The sequence below is a fragment of the Melanostigma gelatinosum genome, assembly GCF_949748355.1.
Source record: "Melanostigma gelatinosum genome assembly, chromosome: 6".
NCBI lineage: Eukaryota > Metazoa > Chordata > Actinopteri > Perciformes > Zoarcidae > Melanostigma > Melanostigma gelatinosum.
In genome coordinates, this window is record NC_136639.1 from 12,180,908 (window position 1) to 12,201,478 (window position 20,571).

Consider the following 20,571-nt stretch of genomic DNA (forward strand, 5'->3'; position numbering starts at 1 on the left):
ACGGTTTTATATTCGCAGCGTCCTTACCTCTGAGTCGGATGAGCTGCTGTTGTTTTCTGACTCGTTCACTAAGGAGGACTTCACATCATCCAAATCCCTGTCCGCTGACACATTTTCGGATATCTTCTCCTCTTGCTCGCCTTCGTCTTTAAAAGATATCATCTCATCATTGGCCCCCAAATCATCCCCACCACCTCCGTTCAACTGTGGCATTTTCGCAGAATAGATAGTGTCGAGGAGAGGGCGAAAACAACGGCAAGAACTATTGACTTTGTTTTTTCAGCGTATAGTCCAAACGTGTCACTGGAGTAGCAAACTAACTACAATACATTGTTCATGTTTCAAAAAACCCGTATCATCCTCTGAACGTGCTCCCGCGGTCCATGACGAGCCTTGCGATAATAATCCAGTTAAAGTTACGACAGAGTTGCAAAATATTGATGGATATTTGGCGTCGGCGGCCGGATGCGCAGAAACTTGGCAAAGTTTGGTCTCCGTCGCAGCTTGTGGACAACTTGTGGCCGCTGTGTGTCTGTCCTTGTTGTGCTGCTGAGGAATGGGACTCTCTCTCCTCCTCCTACAGAGCCCGGATACCACATACACTACCGTCCAGGCGACCGAGAGGGTTACTCAAGAGCAGGAAACACGTCCGATTTCATCTCCTAATATCCATGTGTGAGAAAACAATGGTTCGCGTTAAAAAAAAAAAAAGAAAAACACGAGACGGTCAGGCTGCAGTTTCCTTCACTTCTCACTCGCTTCTTTTCCTCGCAAAGAACCAGCGATCGCTGTTTTTTTTTGTTGTTTTTTTTCGAACAATGTTTTATAAAACAGCAATGTAACCGGATGTAAAAGTATCTGAAAATGTTCAACTGGACGTGGTCGCCCTTTCCCTCCACATTGCTGCCGGGGAATGCGCCCTGAAAAACTACTTGGTTGTTCAAGTGGAAGAAAAGCGCAGCCCGTCCGTAGGGGAGGAGCTAGCAGTGAAAACCGACACTTCACCAGCATGGAGATCAGCTATTCGTTCTTCCACTCAAGCCACCAGCACGCACAGCCAGCACACCACGCACTGGAACGAGGGAGGTTTGTACAAGGAGAAATACAGTAAGCAAATAGATTACAGACAGAGTTGCTATTCATCATGAAGATGATGGTGATGATTCATATTATTATTGCTGTTAATGTAATATATATATATATACGCCAATGTTGCCTGCGTTTGAGATGGAACACAAATTGTGTGTTTCCCTTGTTTAAATAAACTTGAGCAGCAGTCTATCCTGCACTGTAACCAGCTGATATCTGCACTATTGCCAGGGCAAGAGACCACGCTGCCTCCATCTGTGTGAAAAGAACACACGGATTTAGTGAGAACGTCATAATTACACACTGCCATGTAAATTGCACGGCTGCGTGTCCTGGAACACTACGCTGGGAAAGACAAAGCTCAATAACACCTGGGATAAGCAGTGGCCCATTATGGCACAACTGTACACATGGCAGTGAGGCAAGAAGCCTCTGAACATCCAGGGCTCGTATGACAGGACAAGCCTCACTTCTCTCTCTCTCTCTGACTGATATACATGGCCCCATTGTTGTTTTGAGGACCAGGATTGGAGGCCCGGTTTTACAAGCGTCTTGGAAGAAGGAAGAAGGGAGGCTACAACTTTTTTTTCTCAGTTCCTGCACAGTAACCTGCACATGGATTTTAATCTTGACTTGGAGATGTGTTTTTAAATTCATGAAAAATAACTGTTTCCTCACAAAGCATCCAAAGTTTTTAAAGTTTGGTGTAACACATAAGTTAGCTGCTACTCTTGTTTCCCTGAAGCTCTTTTAGAACATTTTCTATATCTCCACCTGTCTCACTCCAAGTCCAATGGACCTCAGACTTCTCTTCACTTCTGATGCCATTCGACAGGCTTCCCCCGTTTTCAGAAAAGAAGTCATTGATGTTGTCGACTGCGTGTCAGCAAGCTGAGGATTGACTGACAATTCAGCAGTGTCTCCACGGGCCTCATTAGATCCACACTCCTCCTGGGTGTTAGTGTGTGCGTGCGCGTGTCCGTGTGTGTATTTGTATTTGTATTCAGTTAAAAGCAACACATAGCATTGCATACTGCATCTTCTTCTATGAATTGCATTGTGGTTATGGATAGTCGGTTTATCATACACAGAGATACAAATGTTTGCACTTGCATGCACACACACAGGTGAACATTGTTTTTCTGTGACACAGTATGCAGAGAATGCATTCTCCAAATGAGGCACAGACATGTTGTTCGTTCACCTTTGCGATGCAATCCTTTCATATCGTTTCCTATATATTTTCTTAACGTATAACATGCCAGAGATGTACTGGACCGTGCGTGTCCCGGCATGTATAATTACAACCATGCAGTGCTCAGGCACCATAGCCGTATGAATGATTAATAAAGAAATCAAATATTAAAACAAGTCAACACAAAACAATAATAATGACATGCATAAGCAGTTGCTGAACAGGAATATCTCCAAACTACTGACACTTCTCACGCAGGCACAAGTTTCAGCAGTGTGCTATTAAGCGCCATTGGCATGCAGTAAGTAGACTGTTGTTCACAGTAAGCTGTAACAGCACAGTGAGACATAACAGTTCTGTGATAAATGTGAAAAAAAAAGAAATCAAGTGTATCCGAAATGTTTTAATCCAAAGTGAGAAAGCCACAGATTCAAAAACAAAAGGATGCCTATTGTTACAAAATGGCTGCAGGCGTGAAAATAAAGCACAGTTATTGCTTGCTTTTAGCTTTGCTTCGAAGACACTGAATTGTTACACATATGTATTTACTGAATGATAATTCCAGGTGTTTTTAATGTGCTTTGTGTTGGTACGAAGCCCCTCACTTACTTTAATTTATTCATCAAAGCAGCTGCAGCCTTTGCTCTTTAGAAAATCTGAGAATCGAATATTTGATGAGAATTAATTTCTTCATACCTGCAATACGTTTTCCCCTTTAGATTTACAAATGTATCGCACTCTTCCCTCTACGTTTGCCTTTTTTTGGAGTGGGATTGGTTTTAACTGGAAGTTGATGAGGGGTCAGGAGAGATGCGAACAGCCACAATCTTAGCCTGGGGGCAGATCGACTGGTGGCCAGAAAATGTATTCAGAGGGTGCTGTCCCTGCATCTGCCTTACTTTGAAGTTGCTCTCTCAACTCTGGCTTGTCGTACGTGACAGTGTGTTAATTTCCCCCCCGAAAAAGCAGAGAGGGAGCACTCGTGTGTGTCGGTACCCGTGTATGCGTTTCCACGTGTGGTGTGTGTGTTCCTGTCGGAGTGTGCCCGGGTTGTATGTGTGTGTGTGTGTGTGTGTGTTTGAAAGAGTGGAAGAGGGAGGAGAGAGGGAGAGATGCTGTGTGCCAATCCATACTCGCTTTGGAGGATTCAAGGTCATTCTTTCATGTTTTGCCAACCATCGGTCAATCAGTTTCCAATCAAAGTGGTGCTTAATTCAGCAGTAATTCCCATCTCCTCATCACGTTTTCGCCTCACAGTTCCAGAGGCATTAAAGCATTTCCCTTGTCTTCTCTCTGATCTTGCTGCAGTGTGTCCAACATGTCTTACCAGGGCCAAACCCGCCCTGTCAAGCTCTCTCATAATGCTAGTTAAAGTGTGAGGAGGACATGTCAGATCACACAATGTGCTGCTGCTGCTTCCATCTATCTCACTTCAGGAGATTTAGGTCTCACTTGATGGTCTTTGAAGTGCACCCAAATCATGTTCTTTCTTTAATCCGATGTCCTCCACAATGTCTCCATTCATATTTTTTTTGTACAGCTTGAATTTCTGGAAATGGAGTAACTATTATAATATTATAATAGATGTGCTCATACTGTTGTATATATGATGCTGCCATTCATATAAGATGCTTCATATACATGTAAAACATATTGTTTTCTCGTGTTTTTATATTAAAAAAGACAGATTTAAGGTTTTCAAATCATTCAATCTGCCACTGATGTTGAATTATCAATTAGATCCGTACATTTTTTAAACATCCTTAAATTTCCCTCATATGACCCCATTTTATAAAGTGCGTACTAACCTTCTTTCAGACAACACAGAAGGATCAACAGATTTAAAAGGACGAAAACTAAACATTTGACTTTTCAACCAAAGGGCAGGATCCACTGCAGATGGATTTACACAACTGTTTTGCATCACCACTACGCCATATTAGCTCACCTCTTCAGTCATCACACTTAGTCTGGATGGGAGTGCCTCGTGCAATCATGGATCGCAAAAAAATAACCTCATATCCGTTTTAATCCACAGAAAGGTCTCCTTTCCAGGCTGGTATGGGCGTATATGGCATTTAAGACTGTGTAAGGATATGATTAGATGACAGTTTTTACTGCCTTAAGGGTGTAACTGAAACACTAAACTGTGCAGAGAAGAAAAAAAATAAAAGACTTTGTTGCAAACTTTCCTTGCCTTTCTCCTTTCTTGTGTTCTGTTGCATTCGTAGTATCCTTTTCCTGAAAGGTCCAGGAAGTGTTTGGTTGTACAAAAAAAACACTCCAAGACGGCTTAATGATGAACTGGATGTTGACTGTGTTTTTTTCTATTTGATCAAATCTAAATTGTGACATTATTTAATTCAGAGAGATACAGATTGAATTAACACATATATGACCAGTGCTTGAACCGCTTTGACTCGTAAATACAACAAATGAATGAATTAATGAATGCTGCCTTAGCAAAAGCTAATCAATGACGCTCGTGCAAAGGGTGCAACATTATGAGACCCAAAAGACATCAAACATGTCCGAGTCCTCCAGCTCCGATTTGCATGGTTGCTTGGAAGTGCTCGCTCACGCCTCTTGGCTGAAATACATGTTCATGTTTTTCTGTATTGCAGAGGATGCTTTTAAGGAGCATTATGTCTGAGAACTTCAAAGCCTGCCAAAAGCACTCTCCTTTTGGAGTGTGCAGCAGCTTGAAAATGTACTTATATTTTCCAAATGGATAGGAAGAGGCCCTCACTGGTATTGAGGTGCTAGTTTTTCAGCCTAACTCGTTTTACAGCACAAAAATACGGTCCGTAATAAAGTACTGTTAATCTTTTATAGGGTTTATTTCATATTAACTTTAATTTCCCATCATTTAAAATTCAAGAGGACAAATATACTCTTTATTTCGCTGTGTCTATCTGGAAATGTGTCTTTTATGGCTTAAGGGGAAAAGCAAGCACAGTCGACAATGCCAACAGGTCCTCGTGGACGCTATTTACTGTGCACAGCTCTGTGGCTCCATCATTGTCCACAAAGCCTGAGTCAGACTCTATCCACATGCTGCATCCAGACTTTCTGCTGTTGCCTGGTTTTATTGATCCAGTTAACATCGCTCACAAGGTCACAGTCTTTGACCGTCTGTGTTTTCTCAGCTGAGGATGCATTGCAGCGCTCCTCGGAGGATTGGAGATTCTTTCCTGCGATATAAAACCCTGCCCAAGTGAGAGGCTGTTGACTTTATTTAATATGTCCGCCAGATTATTTTAGTTTTTTTTATGAGCTAAACGCAAATGAAATGGTTTGCATTATGCGTGAACCATACGTTCCGCAGAGGCATGCACGGCTGCAGACAGCTGGAAGTAACTTGAGCCCCTCGGTCACTTATCAGCCCTGGCATCCCTGCCATTTCCCATAGCCATCTTCAAGCCAGAAGAATCCAGCCATTGTTTTCATCTCTGTGGGCCCTGTGTTAACTCAGCAGTGCCTCGCTGATTGTTGCAGAGATATTAAAGAAAATGGTAGATTTGTCTTTGTCCATATAACCCTGTCTTGTGACATCCAAGCTCTATGTGCGTCTGTGCAAGTATGTGTGTTGAGGGGGTTCTACTCGATGCAGTTCTAGAGAGCAGCTGCACCTGCCCTGTATGTCAACAACAGGGTCTGGAGCAGACACTCAAGAAGAGAGGTGGCTTTCACACCACTGGCTTCACTGAAGCTGCTTACTTTCCAAAGACAACAATGACCACGCTGCTCTGCTGCGCCACCGAGCTTTTAGGCTCTATAGGCTTGGCGCCTAGTCTGTGTGGCCTCGAGATTATCTCCCGACTGAGTCCTCTACATACAAGCTTATTGGACTTCCTCATGTCCCCTTGTTTTTGTGGCTCTAAAGTTTCCAGGATGCTTTTTGACTGTCTGTTTTACACAGAGACAGGATCCCCCGTGGGGGTTGTTAGGAGGTTACAGGGGGGTAGTAAAGAGGTCAGGGAGAAACTGTCAGTCTATTTCCTTTCTCTGGCCTTGGGAAACATGCACCACAAGTCTTCCGCATATTTTTAGCATCCTTGCTGGTTTTTGTCTTTGTGTATCCACAGGAGAAGATAAAGTTATTCCCAGTCCGTGAGGACTTTTGTTTTTCACATGGATTACTTATTATTAGTGTTGTCTTTTACCCTCTCTATAGAATGGCCATGGCCAGCACACAGTCAGAATAATGCACAGGGTCTGGAAACCATCAACTTTATGTGTTGGTGTGTAAATCTCTCTTCCGTAGAATTTCTATAATCCTTTGCTGGAGAATGCCTCATAGTTGAATGTCTACAGCTGGTAGTGTGTGCACAATCACAGGAGGCGGGGTTGCTGTGGAGAAAAAGAAAGCATGTGTGTGTATATTGTATTTCGCCTTCCTAGTCGATACATTTTAACATGAATTTGCAGGTGGGATGAGAGTGATATATGCCATTTCCAACAAAATAGTTGTTTACATCTGTGTTGATTTGGTTTCAAATATCAGTCAGATTGAATAATTGAATAAACACATGTTACATTTGAATAACATGTGCGCTTGTTTCTAAGCCGTCTTTGGAAAGTACATATTTATCTCCCTGGTACTTGGAATGCTGTAAAAGATAGGTGCCACATTTAGCTGTTCGTAAATTGATGTGCTGGTAGTGTGCCTTTTGCAGGGAGTCATGCATCCTGTCCCGAATTGAAAATTGTCATGATTGCAGAGGGGGGGAAAAAATCCAAAAGAAATGGCATAATTAAGCAAAGTGCAGCTCCCTCTCTTCTTTGCTCCAAGGTTAAGGCAGGTTTTGAGCGATTCAGCTGAGAGAGGGAGCTCTCATAAACCTGCTGGGCAGTCATGCTCATTTATATCCAGACATTATTTCCAGAGAATCACATGAACTGTACCATAGCCCGGGTAATGTTACTCACAGACATGTTTTACCTGCTGCACCACATTTTTTCCTGTGTTATCTCTAGATGCATCATCACCGCTCGCTCTCTTCGCTGCAGCTCATTCCTTCTCGGGGGAATGACTACATGCTCTTGTGTGGGTGTTAAAATGTCTGCTGTATCTCTGTTGCAGAGTTTCCATCATCTTTAAAACCATCTAGGTCAATATCATTCTGTGTTCTGGCGACAGTCACTATTTGCATTGTTCCTCATGTTCTTCGCTATTTTACAGTAAGTGCTGTGAGGACAGTGTGTCCTCTGAAATAAACTGTGGTGAGAAGAATTTAGCTCTGCGATAAAGTGCTATTGTAACAAAAAACTCCTCCAAGTGAAGAAAACCACCTTGAAGATATTACATGTAAACAGAGAGCTTGTTGAACCACATAAAGATTATCTTAACCAGACTGTCGTTCTTGCTGTCTAATTCCACAATACAATTATCACTCTGTGAATTGGAAGGTATACATGCCAACACAAATAAGTCATTTCTGTTTTGCTTTGGCCCTCCTCTCTATAATGCTTGACTCTGCAGCTGCACCGCGCTGTGGAAAACAAACAGTGCAGTGCAGCTGGGCTCCTCAAGACAGCAAAAGGGGAATTTTAATCCCATTTTTTTTTCTTTGGCACCAGTCAGATGTATTTGGTCATAAAGAAAGGAAAAGCACCCCACCATCTGAGAAGGATTGGGAAGTGAGAAGACAAAATATGCCAGAACCCCAGTTGCAGACTAAGACACTCAACAGGCCAGGAAATGATCCCCAATAGGTCAAAGTGCTCAAAGCGCAGAGGAGTCTAATTAAATCAGATAGTGACATATTACTGGGATACCTAGACAGATCGCATCAGCCAGTCATACTTACAAGGACCACTAAGACTAAATATGTTACAGTGCAAACGATATCGCCAGTAAACAGTTTAATCACCATGAGGCCCATAAGCAGTTTAGGCTACAGCTAAAGGCTAACCTGCACATGTATCTCATCCATTCCCTGCAGCGCCATCTGAAAACAAACTATCCAGAGAGCCTCAAACCATTTCCAGCTGTCACGTCCCCTCTCCAGTATAACTCCTAACCTGATATGACAGGGCAAGATGAGGGTCAGGCCTCGAGGAAGATTCATAACATGTAACTAAAGCTATGAGCATTATGTTCATGATTGCCTGTGGTTGAAAAATGAAGATGGCCAAGTGCTGCACCTATTGTCACTCATGTTACCTTTATTAACTTCTCATCTTACATCGGATACTACAAGTCTTCATACATACAATAACAAGGCTAAAAACAATGGAAAAACACAATCCTACTGTACATTTACTCAATTTCAGTTTTTTTCAGTTCTTTTCGACTGCTTTTAAAGGGAAGTCTTGCCCTTTCACACCGTGACATTATTTGACAGTTGTAGTTACCAGTCACTTTGCTAAATAATTTGCTAATAATATTTTTTTTACACCGTCGTTGCAACTTTTACTGAAGTAAAACTTTTAAATTATACTTCCTTAAGTATCCACCATTGCGATCATGCATATAGAGGTCATTTACATGGATGTGTGAACCAATAGTCATCTGATTGCACTATACATCAAATGTGAGGTTTGGGGACGGATAAAGAAAGGACCACAGCCTTCTTGTTGCTGTCGAGGTGCTGTGGATAAAAATCCATTTGTATTAGGCTGATATAATGAAATGCAAGAAGCATCTGGAATATTGTTCAAAGCTCCAGTTAGCTCAGCTCTACAAAAAAAGATAGATGTGTCCCCGTGATTGTCCTGAGAATAGCATGTCTACCCATTCCTCCGGTACCGAACCAAAGGACAGGCTGCAAACCCTGAAGCGCTTTGGTTCAAGCGCAATGAAAAATATTAAACCATTGCTCAAAAGCCTTGAAAATATAACTTCAAAAGGAAATATTGCTTGGCTGCTGTTTCACACAATAGCTCAAACCGATACACACCTCAGAGTGTGCTGTCAGTTTGTAAAGAGAGGTGCAAGAAGTTTCCATGATAGCAGCATGTCTGCTTAACTATTATAAATGTTATGAGGCGACATATTTAATCGGCCTGCAAAAACAGCATTTATGTGGCTGTTTATGTGCTAGTCTGTTTAAAATGTCACTGCAATCACAAGCATGTATCAGCTCCATAGTTTCAGCCAGTGTTTTAGCTCCATCTGTGGTTAAAGAATAACATTTATGTGGTAAGAACGGTACAATACAACCACTCCTTTCTTGGCTGTTTTGTTTTTTCTTTAATGATATGCCTTAGCCGTCTGGTTGCTTAGATTGAATTTCCCATTTTTGTATGGGAAAGCTTGTGGACTAAGTCCGACATTACAGATTTGTAAAGAACGCACGCAAGGAACAGAGCCCTACACATGAAAAACGTACTAGAGGCAATCAGGATGTTCAATATGAAGTAATCAGTCAAAGCCTTGTCCTGATTTCATTTGATGAAACTCTTGATAATGACTGAGATTTTGAATGAACGACGGTGTGACAAGAGAGGGAAAAAATAAGCAATTTGAATGTTTTGTTTTTAAGGGGTGCATGTGTGGAGGAGGGGGGTTAGCTCTTTATCATGCCTCACTAACCAACCTCCACTTTGGGGCCTTTAGGAGCATCCTGTGACCCTCCGACCTCCTGGACAATAGAGGCCAGGACGTTTCCCAGTGAGCAACGATGGAGCCAACAACAGGAACATGAGGGGTGCTCCTGGGAAGCAAACTGTTTGTTGTGCAGCAGGATGGACAGCCCCCAATGTCCCAGTCACCTACGTTCACACACAGTCACGGACACACACCTCTACACGGTACAATCTCCAGCGACAGGTGGCTGCTTCAATACCTATGAATCATGAAGCAAAAGTTAGAGAGACGTGTGTGTGCGTGTGTGTGTGTGTGTGTGTGTGTGTGTGTGTGTGTGTGTGTGTGTGTGTGTGTGTGTGTGTGTGTGTGCTTGGCTGTAACAAAAGTACAAAGATAACAAGAATATTACCACATGCTGTGACTACCTAATACTTCTTTTATTATGTTTTTTTATGAGTATACTCGCTTTGTCCCAGGACATTGTTTCAACTGTTGCTGTCCCTTCATTTCTGCACAGGCTCAGGCTGCAGATGATAAGTTGATATTTAGTCAGACTTTCTATTTGATAACAGTACCAACAGTTTGTTGGTGCTGCCACTGCCTGTCTGTTTCAGAGGAAATCCCTCCTTTGTCTCTCAAGGAAGCTCAGCAAACTGGGAAAACCTGAATTTTGCATCAGAACTCAAACAGCTGGAACACATTTAATTACGGAGAGTCCCCGCTAAATGTATTAGTCAACACTCCAGACTAGTTATTACCTCGGCTCTGGAGACCACTCATTGCAAGAGCAGCACAGTAAAACAGTTTCCAGAGCTGTCAATCACCGTGCCAGAGCTGTGGTGCAACACAGAGACACAGGGGGCTCTGGGGATTTATCTTTAAGTGCTTAACCCCGAAGGATTACTGGTTCTTTATGACTATATGTGTGGTTTGTGTCTGTGCTCCATGATGCTCATCTGATAAGGGTGGATCAGAGGTGACGGACACAGGGGACTGGATCAGATCTCATTCTTTCTGCTCTCTCCATAGAGACATTAAACACTGATAATCAGAGAAGAATTTTAAAAAAAGAACCCATAAATTATTTTGGAGATGATGACTCCATAATTCATCAACAGGGTGTTTGTTTGAGTTTTTTTCGTCACATTTTTTTCTTTTACTTTAGTACATTCCAAAGGAAAACTGTCCACGTTCAACTCACTACATCTCTCCGATGGCTGAATTGACTTTCCCAATTAAGATATGACATGCAAAGCATATGATGAACTTTAAATCTGATGCATTGCTATAGTTTAAACTAAAATGCCTTTTGAAAGGGACCCTTCTTCAAAAGTTGTATGTTTGTATGTTCAAAAAGGGTCCAAAGAAACTTATTCAGTAAACAAGTCAGCCTGTCACTTTTAACAGGTTTGGTCTCTGAAAACGAATGAAGTATTATGTTTGTGCTTTAGACATCCCGTAACCAGCTGTGCAATTAGACCAATAAAACCTGCAGAGTACTCCGCAGCCACAGTTAAAACGTATAATGCTATTTAATAAGCACATCCTTGAAGCTATAAATGTTTATATGATTGCATCATTCAATACTTGTAGGCCAAAAAAACATGCACCGTTTACCAGCTTGTTTTTATATCCGAAACACAAGAAGAAGACAAGGGGAAGCTTCACTTTTCTCTTATAATGGACTTTCCGTTATTGATCCAAGTTGTAAAACTAACAGTGAAAAGCAAAAGGAAGATTTGAGGAATAATTCAGAGATTTTCTAGGTCAAAGGCCACCTTAACACTGACAAGCTAAATCAAATCACAGCTAAGGAAATGAGCCATGAAACACTGATTGCTCCCTACATAATAACCCCTTTTTTTCCCAGTTGCTTAGCTCAAGAATTATTTGATTGTGCAGAGTGCTGACTTCACTGCAAACATGAGCACTGCTTGCACATATTGCCTGAGTGTATAATCAAATCAAGACCATTGATACAAGGAGTGAACAAATATCTCTTAGTATGTGGGAACAATGGACCGTTGTTCCATAAGAGTGTCCTCAGAAAGCTAATACACTGACCGAAGGTAGAACACCTCTGGGGACTGAGAACCCAGCTTGTGCTCAGCGTTAATTGGTTGTGATTTTATTGGATAATTCAGACATTAGCAAGATCCATTTAAGTTAATTTTGAAAATGACAGTGACCATGTGCTTTGTCAAGGCAATCGCAACCATGGGAAAAGTGCCATCGAGAGGAATATACTTAAGTTAAGACGCAGCTTTAGCATAATTGCAGCAATAAGTGGAATGCTTTCTGTTATACAATGGAACTTCTACTAATGATGATTCATGTGACCAAAGAGACAGATCACTGGAGTCTTTTCAGTTCATGGTTTCAAATAACAGGACTATAGGCTATATTCCTCATGAGGCAGGTCAACTAAGCTCCAACTCCCACCCATATCATCCCAGTTCTGACACACTCACGCCTTGGCTCATACATCAATTTGGAACTTGGGGCACCAGCCCTGTAACAAAAAACTCAACTTCTACTTATAGGTGGGAAATTCCCCATACAGGTCAGTGATATGTTGCTTTATAGAAACCACGACATCTCTTGCTTATTGCTTTGAACGTTTACAAGGTAGCATCACCCCATAACTGAAGGGCTCACTATCTGTCCACTACGAACCCTGTAGGTTTAAAGTACACAGTAGCAAGTAAACCAATGTGATTTGAGATTTCAGAGGAAGCTACAGAAGAGTGACTGTGGGAGGCTTTGTGAACTGAGGCTTCAAGCCAACAACGTGTGGGCTTGACTGTGTCTGAAAACCTCATGCTGATAAATGGCCTCTCCAAGAAAACCAACTCAGAACACAAGGCCCCTGCTGCACAAGACGCAAACTGCTACCTCTGCTGCTGGCTGAATCTGATTACAGGCAGGCCCTGAGGACAGGCAGGTCATTGAGAGCACAGAGATGAGCAAACAATAAGATATTATCTGAAGGAATCTTCAGCTTTCCAAAGGAAAATGGTCCCTCTCAGTGTCACATTGACGATAGGATCCTCAACCTGACACTGAATCAGCCATTTAAGAAGAATGAACACTGTGACCCATTCATACATACTCACTAAAATAATGAGAGCTCTTTTTTCACTCTTGTTTAAGACATATAAAGGGAAGCTCATGAGGCTTTGCAAGACAAGGCTGTGCAGAAACCAGAGCATGCAGCTGACTCAGATGAATATGCCTTTACAATGATTGGGTATTGAATGAACAATTCTATAGTCTTTTTCTTTAGTCTTGTGTTTGCGTAAATAATACATTTATTTGGCTTTATTGTACTTTGCTTCTCCATTGTCATGCACTTTCACCCCGGAGCAAATTAGTTTCGAAACAAAACTTTAATGAATTAAGTTATTCCGAGCATGTAGCAACTGATTTCATAAATGACACAGAAGATCTTGCAAATACGTTCTCTGGTCAAAGCTGTACATTATCCATTCTGGCCATAGCTTTCCTATGTGTGTTTTTGTTCTTTTCAAATAGTGACATCTTGTGGACGCCTGGCCTCAATAATTGTGCTGTATATGTTTTGGGAATGTATTCCCCTGTTGTTACAACCCTGCATTCCTAGCTCTAGTAATAGTGCTCTTAACTTGATGAGGATGATGATTGTATTATTTATGATTTAAAAATATATATTCAAATAGAGAATAACGTTTGATTTAAGGCAGCATATGTGATAGAGTGGCAAACAGACTGGAGAACATAAGTAACATGCAGTTGTTTTCTCAAAATTACCATTTGGATTATCTGCGTTAAGTGTTGGAAGTGATACAACTTTGATTTGGTGATGGGGACCGTATTAAAACTGTCAAAAAAACGAATAATGTATTTCAGAACTACAGCCATGGAAGTCGTAGCCTCGTCGTCGTTGACAAAAGAAAAGTCTCGCGATATTACTACAACCCGTTTGACAGGCAGGAGGTGAGAAGCGAGACAGCAAAATATCCCGGTTGTTCTGTTGTAAGCGAACGAAAGATCAGCATTTACCATACCATTTGTCGCTTTTATTTAACTAGAAACAAACCAAGTCTACTGTAACGTTATATCACACGTGATTTCCTGATTATACGTTAGGTGAGATTAGGAAGTACGCGGCCACAGAAGCCGAATTATATGAGTGAAGGGCTAGCTGTTAGCTGGCTAGCTACATAGCATAGCCATTGATGCAATGGCGTTGAAACGAATCCAGAAGGTGAGTGTATATATTTCCTTCATGTGCTACCCTTACCCGGTGTTTTTTTCTGAGCATAGGCCCCTCTATTAAGACCGCATCGGTGTGTTGCTTTGTATTTATTATTTCCGTAGAATTGCTTGTTTTGTGCTCATTTTTAAAGACAATTCGCAGACAAAGACGAGCTAACCGCTGGTGGCCATGTTGGTGCATTGCTACCGTGCTGTTAGCTGTGAATAACAACTCAAACAGCGCCATTATTTTAAAAGCTAGCTACGCTTTGTTTGCGTTTAGGTGAGTATGTATCCGTGTTACTTTTTACATTCAGCACCGTATGAATACTTACGTAACGGTGGCTAACATGCTAAACAAGTCGTGTCGTAGTGCAGCGCTAGGCTAACGTCTCTGGTTTGACTGATTGACGTTTAACGTTACAGGATTTGGTTTTAATATCTTACCTTGACAGTTGTCGTTATCATTGTGGTTGCTCACTAGTAGTATGGCTGGTGATGTTTTTAGTTGCTGAATGACAGATGCTTGCTTGTTGCCAAAATTGAAACTCTAGTGTCGGCGTTGCCATATATGGAATGGCAAATGGGCCAGTGGAGCAGGCCAGGGTGTGTATTTATATAACAGAATAGATAGGCTTACTTTCAGGATATGTTAAATAACGGGCTTTATTTCTATGAAACCATCTGTTGTTTTGCTGTCAGTGCGTTGAATGTAATGCTGTGGCGGTTGACTCTAGCCGTTCTATTTTATGTGAATACAATAAACGGAATTTAACATTCGAGTGTATTCCTTTTATTTGATTATTTCTGTAGAACATTTTTGTTCCTTTTCTATTGAGCTTTGTAACCTTTGTAGTTAACATCTATGGCCCGAACTGCACTGATGACTACATTATTTATGAAGCCATCTGTCCCCAAACGACTATTTACGTGTCAACAACATCAGAGCTAGAGTTTGGTCGATATCCGGTTTGTCCGTTTCGTTCTACGAGCTTAGACCAGTTTAATTTTATGCAAACTGGTGAACCAATGTAAAGACAACTTTACCTCCCTGTAACTCATCCTGTCAGACTGGACTGATAAACCTCTGCAAGTGTAGTTAAGTAGAGTTGACTAATGACTCATCACCTTTATAAATGTTGGTAAAATTATGTTATTATTATTCTAATAGCACATTGCCCTAATGATGAGGCTCAAGCGTCATCATATTTTCTTGTGTACCCACATGTACACAATATTAATACAAATTCAACTACCACTCTGTTTTCAAACCTAACTTAAAGTGTATGTTATTTCCCTGCAGAGAGCCCAGGTGTCGCAATACATCAACTGACTAATAGATTCAAGGCTCATTCATTATGTGATTGGTGTGTCTTTAGGAGCTGTCTGACCTGCAGAAGGACCCACCTGCTCAGTGCTCTGCTGGACCAGTTGGGGAAGATTGTAAGTTGTGAAGAAATTGCTGCATCAGTTTATGCCTGAACATAATACCTCTTTGAGATTACAACAGAAGTCATTGTGCTTAAATGCATTATAAATCTTTTCCCCAGTGTTTCATTGGCAGGCAACAATAATGGGTCCGGTAAGTGAAACTGTAGCTAAAACCAATGGAATAATGATTTAAATATTCCAAAAACAATTCCATTTTCTGTCGACTAACTTGTCTCGTTTTTATTTCAATAGAGTGACAGCCCTTATCAGAGCGGAGTGTTTTTCCTCACCATTCACTTCCCGACAGATTACCCCTTCAAACCACCCAAAGTGAGTGGGTCTATGTCTTATGTGTCACATGTTTCAACTCACTTCTCATTCATTCATTTGTAGTGTGATAACTGGTAATTGGCTTCGCTGGATCATTACAACATTGTTTTTTCCAATTTGTCACAGGTTGCATTCACAACAAAAATTTACCACCCTAATATCAACAGCAATGGAAGTATTTGTCTGGATATACTGAGATCACAATGGTCACCTGCACTTACAGTATCAAAAGGTAAGTGATAATACAGTATTCAAATTAGCGTATTGACATTTGTATTTGTTAAAACAGTGGTGAATGTTGGCTAGCACTAGCCAGCACACACACAGCACTAGGGCCCCGACTCTTGTCACAGCTGAATGTGATGCAAGCAGTATTAGAGGTACAATATATGAGATTGGGAGCATTTCCATTTCCTCGCAACAGTGCAAACTACAGCAAAAGTGCTGACAGAGAGATGCAAATACCAACACACACACACACGCACACAAGTAGAGCAACTTCATTCTCTGCTCAGGTAGACATTACTCCACTATATCTTTTCATTGCAAGTAGCTGTTTGCTGCTATATTAATGCTCTGTATCATGTCCACTTGTAGAAGGGTTTTAGAGGATGTGAAAGTGACCACAATCACTTTGCACAGGGTGGCAAAACGGCAAACATTCAGCATACATTTGACATATCTCAAATTTTACCGCTTAAATAGATTCAGAAAGAACAGCTGAGAATACATCACTGCTATTTGGTGAGACAGGTGAAGTCCTGACTATGAAACCTGACTATAAAATTGTTATTTTGTGAAAAGTATGTTACATTTTCAGGTAAAATTATACCGTTGATTCTTTTTTGGACCATTAAGTGTCACAATCTTGATTACCTTTCAGTTCCAGTACTCTGACTGAAGTCCAAAGCTCTTGTATGCCGTCAGCTGGTGTTGTGTGTTCTTCCCCAGTGCTACAATACTGTACATGTAAATGGCAGGAAATCTGACTTCTTGCCTCATTGCAACATCCAAAGACCACTTAGTGCATTGGATGGATCACTCCTGATTCTGAATACTTCCCATTCATAGCAGGCATCATGTGGAAGAGTGATGTTGCCACCAAAGTCTTTTTCCCCCCAATTTAACTTTTTCCAGTCTCATGTGAAATGTCAAACCAGGTCTATGAGATAAATAAAGGTCAAGTCGGAACAAATCCTGTGACAAATGAAGTTCTGATCAACTTTTCAATTTAAAATGATGTCTTATAGAACACATACAAAATACAGTGAGTGAATAACTCAGTGCCTTTTAATTATTTGATCATTATTCTCATGGCACAAACCTGATCAGTTATATTATTTGGTATTTGGCCATGTGTATGTATTGATATTCCATTTGATCAATATTGCTTTGCCCGATTGTGATGAATATCCAAAGTCAGAATCACACATGGCTGTGCTGGTATTAAGAGTAGCCAATAAATCCACTGTCATTGTCCAACTGGGTTTCTGTTAATGTAATCTAATTACTTTTTGATTCACTCTTCCACAGTATTATTGTCTATCTGCTCTCTTCTTTGTGATCCAAACCCGGACGACCCACTGGTACCAGAGATCGCCCATACGTACAAGGCTGACAGGGAAAGGTGAGTGTAAAACATGAATGACGTCGCTCAGCTTTGATCACTGTCATTACTGTCTTATTATTTTTTGGAGATTACGTTCTTAGTTTTCTAGGTCACCTGAAACCTTTTTCCAAACTTTGCATATATTTTACAGGTACAACAAATCAGCAAGAGAATGGACACACAAGTATGCAATGTGAAAATGCCAGGGAGATCAAAATAGGGAAGAAAAGAAACACGTTTGATTTGTAACTTGAGGCAAATGAGCAACAGAGGTGATGATGAGGAGGAGGAAGTGATACAATGAGGTACAGTGCCACCTGGCTTTCCATGTGCTGAGCTGCTACCATGTGCTGTCCTTCATGACTTGTGTGAATCTGCTGAGCAGGACCTGATGGGCTCCTTAAAGCACTCCCATATGGAATACCGGAAACTCTTCACAGTCCATACCGCCACACTCAGACTTTAAACTGTTACTCCCGCTATTGTGATTTTCACCATTGTTGTTGCTATTCATACTCATCATTTTCACTGTCAATGAGTCATATTGTTGTGCTGTTCTGAAGCAAAATGTTTGATTTGATTTTGGAGATAGGCTCTCCCTTCATTTTCAGAGGTACTGTCTGTGTCCCACTGGATGTCTTGTTTTTGCTGTATTTCCATGTATTTAGTGGCCTTTCTGTGTTATGATTTTTGGTATATGTGCAATTGAGGCAGAATGCTCCCTGTTCAACTCAAAATGGTGCAGTACCATTACCAGCAGCTGATCTGTTGGCTCATACTGTCTACCCCGTAACAATGTGAAAGATGCAACGAAGGATTGGTCTCTCATCACCCACACTGCATTTTAAATTGCAATAGTATTTAGTGGTTTTGAGGACACTGTTGAGGCGAATTTCAACTCCCATTTTTCTCACACATGATGTCATTGCCCTTCTATCCTGTATAACACCGATGGCTGGTATCCACAGTGCACACAATACTACTGTTTGACTTATTACTTGTTGTTTAGCTATGAATATGGCTACTCTTTGGTATATAGCTGAGCTGTGTGCCACCTCCTCAGTACAGTTACTCAGGTATCAAACCAAATCATCAGCCTTTGCATGCAGTGACTCATTGTGAGAAAAATGGCCAGGTCCCTTATCAGGCTTCTTAAAAAATGTACTGATCTAAGTTCACACTAGAAAAAGCTCACCCTGAAGAGACAACATGATGAAAGAAGGATCCGCACTTCTGAAGTTCTTTATGCGTATAGTCCCCGATGGTCTGTGTTGCACAAAAATATGCGGTCCCAAAAGTAGTCATTTTGTCTCTGAGAGGGCTTTTTCCACTATCCCTCTCAAGTTCTTTTCGTTTCCATCTTCATTTATTTTTTAGCAACATTTGGATGTGAGCAGCTTTTAAACGATGCTGTTACTCATGGACATAAGAACTTAGACACACGTGGCATTTTTCAGAACCAAGTCATATCAAGTCATGTGCATCTTGTTACTTTAGGTGAAGAAATACAGTTTTCATGACAATTTCATCTGCTTTAAACATCAAGTGATGTGACAATTGTCAGCATTTCTTTATGTTTGTATTCGGGTCTACAAAGGTTTGTTTTCTTTTGGGATTAACAATCCACACTGGCAGTACAACAGTTTGTCTCGTTGAAACATTGGTGACCGTTTGTATTGTACCTTTGAAAGCTTTAGTGATAGGTAATTTCATTTTCATTCATGTCACCAGAATTGAACAAGATCGTGATGTGTCATAATGTAATATTGGTTTTAATATAATTCATTGTGGCTGTTTGGTAAAATAGTTAGGAAATGCTATGATTTTGTTATTTTTTCTTTTTTCTTACTTTTTTTCCTTTTAGTCACACTCATAATGTGCTGATGCTGCCAATATAAAGGGAATTGTTTGACATTATAAAGGGGAAGACATTTAGCTTTTGAGGCATTGAGTGGATTCACCCAGATAGGTCCATACTAAAGCATGAACATTTTTAGAAGCTTTGATTGTAGAATTAGCATGGTTCAGGCACCAAATTTTCTTCATTGTCAGCTGCTGTAGAGAAAATTATCAAAAAAAAGTCATTTTGAAAATACAGTATACGCTAAAAGGTTTTGAAACTGTATACTCAACATGCAATGAAAGTCTTTTTTTTCTGCTGCCAGACCACAATTTAAAATGACTTGCCTAATAGTACTAGTTCAAACTTTCTGTGCATTGTTCGTCTGGCTATTTATTTGAGAGCAGAGTATCTTCCAACTGTACCAATGAATGCAGCCTCAATTCTTCATGTGAGTGGTGCGGCGTTGACTTCCTTTGTCCAGTGTGCTCAATAGAGTTTATATAGGCAGCTTGGCATGCTTTGCACTCTGGCGAACCTTCTCACAGCCATTTGCCAGATATCAGGGATTTCGTTACAATTCATCTGCCTAACACCTCTGACTAAAATTTTAGCCTTAACCCTCATTTTGTGTATATATATATAGAAAACATTGTCATAAACTGTAAATTTGCTATCAGGGCTGTATCTCCCAAATGGGTGATTCATTTCATCAAAAGACATGGAAACCTGCTTGAACAGTAACAATATTTTTGTTGAAAATGACAGCCTGGCTTTCTCTTGACAGCAGGACCAGCCTTCATGCATCTCAAAATTTGGAATATGTCTGCTTGAAATGCCACCATGAACGTCCACTTGTCCTCACATAGCCTACACAAGATAACTATTGACCTTGTCATAACATATAAATAAAGCTCATCTTGGTTTACCGTTGTCTGCAGTCATTTTTGTGTCTTGATGATGAAATAACTATTGATGGTATTAAGAGTGGATGACTAGAAATAACCAGAAATAATAAGCTAAAAGCAATGTGAATATCGTACAGCTACGTGTTCTGATTTTGTTCTCCACTTCCAACGTTTTCCCTCATTTTAACATCTGCACACTGCTGTAGGCTGCGTTTGATTCACTGAGCTCTCAAGCGGGGTATGTGCGGTGCAGACAGCATCTTTGTACAGACCCGTATTTTTTTATTTCTCACTTTACTAAAGTGAGAATGTTGTGCAATCTAAATAATTATTTGGAAATTGTACTGCGCAGATACATGGCAGAGTTCAATTTAAAAAAATGTTCAACATAATATATTG

At 40.7% G+C, this 20,571-nt stretch overlaps 2 protein-coding genes across 3 annotated transcripts in view; one reads left to right on the forward strand and one right to left on the reverse strand.

The window, feature by feature from the left end:
- The window catches only part of tcf7l1b (transcription factor 7 like 1b), a 40,144-nt gene extending 30,075 nt beyond the window's left edge, over positions 1-10,069 (reverse strand). The window contains exons 1-2 of one of the 2 annotated variants that reach the window (XM_079270138.1): positions 10,034-10,069; positions 28-662 (exon numbers count right to left, since the gene is read on the reverse strand). In XM_079270138.1, coding sequence (XP_079126264.1) covers positions 28-213 — 186 coding nt within the window. In that variant the 5' untranslated portion in view covers positions 214-662; positions 10,034-10,069. Of the gene's footprint in view, positions 1-27; positions 1,950-10,033 lie in introns of those variants that run through there. The other variant, XM_079270139.1, reaches the window with a different exon arrangement.
- Positions 10,070-13,789: 3,720 nt separating this feature from the next.
- Positions 13,790-20,190, forward strand: ube2d4 (ubiquitin conjugating enzyme E2 D4). Its single transcript, XM_079270140.1, has 7 exons — positions 13,790-14,064; positions 15,434-15,497; positions 15,605-15,636; positions 15,738-15,815; positions 15,942-16,047; positions 17,349-17,442; positions 17,576-20,190. Exons 1-7 carry the CDS (start codon positions 14,041-14,043, stop codon positions 17,619-17,621), a joined length of 444 nt encoding a protein of 147 aa, XP_079126266.1. The 5' UTR covers positions 13,790-14,040; the 3' UTR covers positions 17,622-20,190.
- The last annotated feature ends 381 nt before the right edge of the window (positions 20,191-20,571 follow it).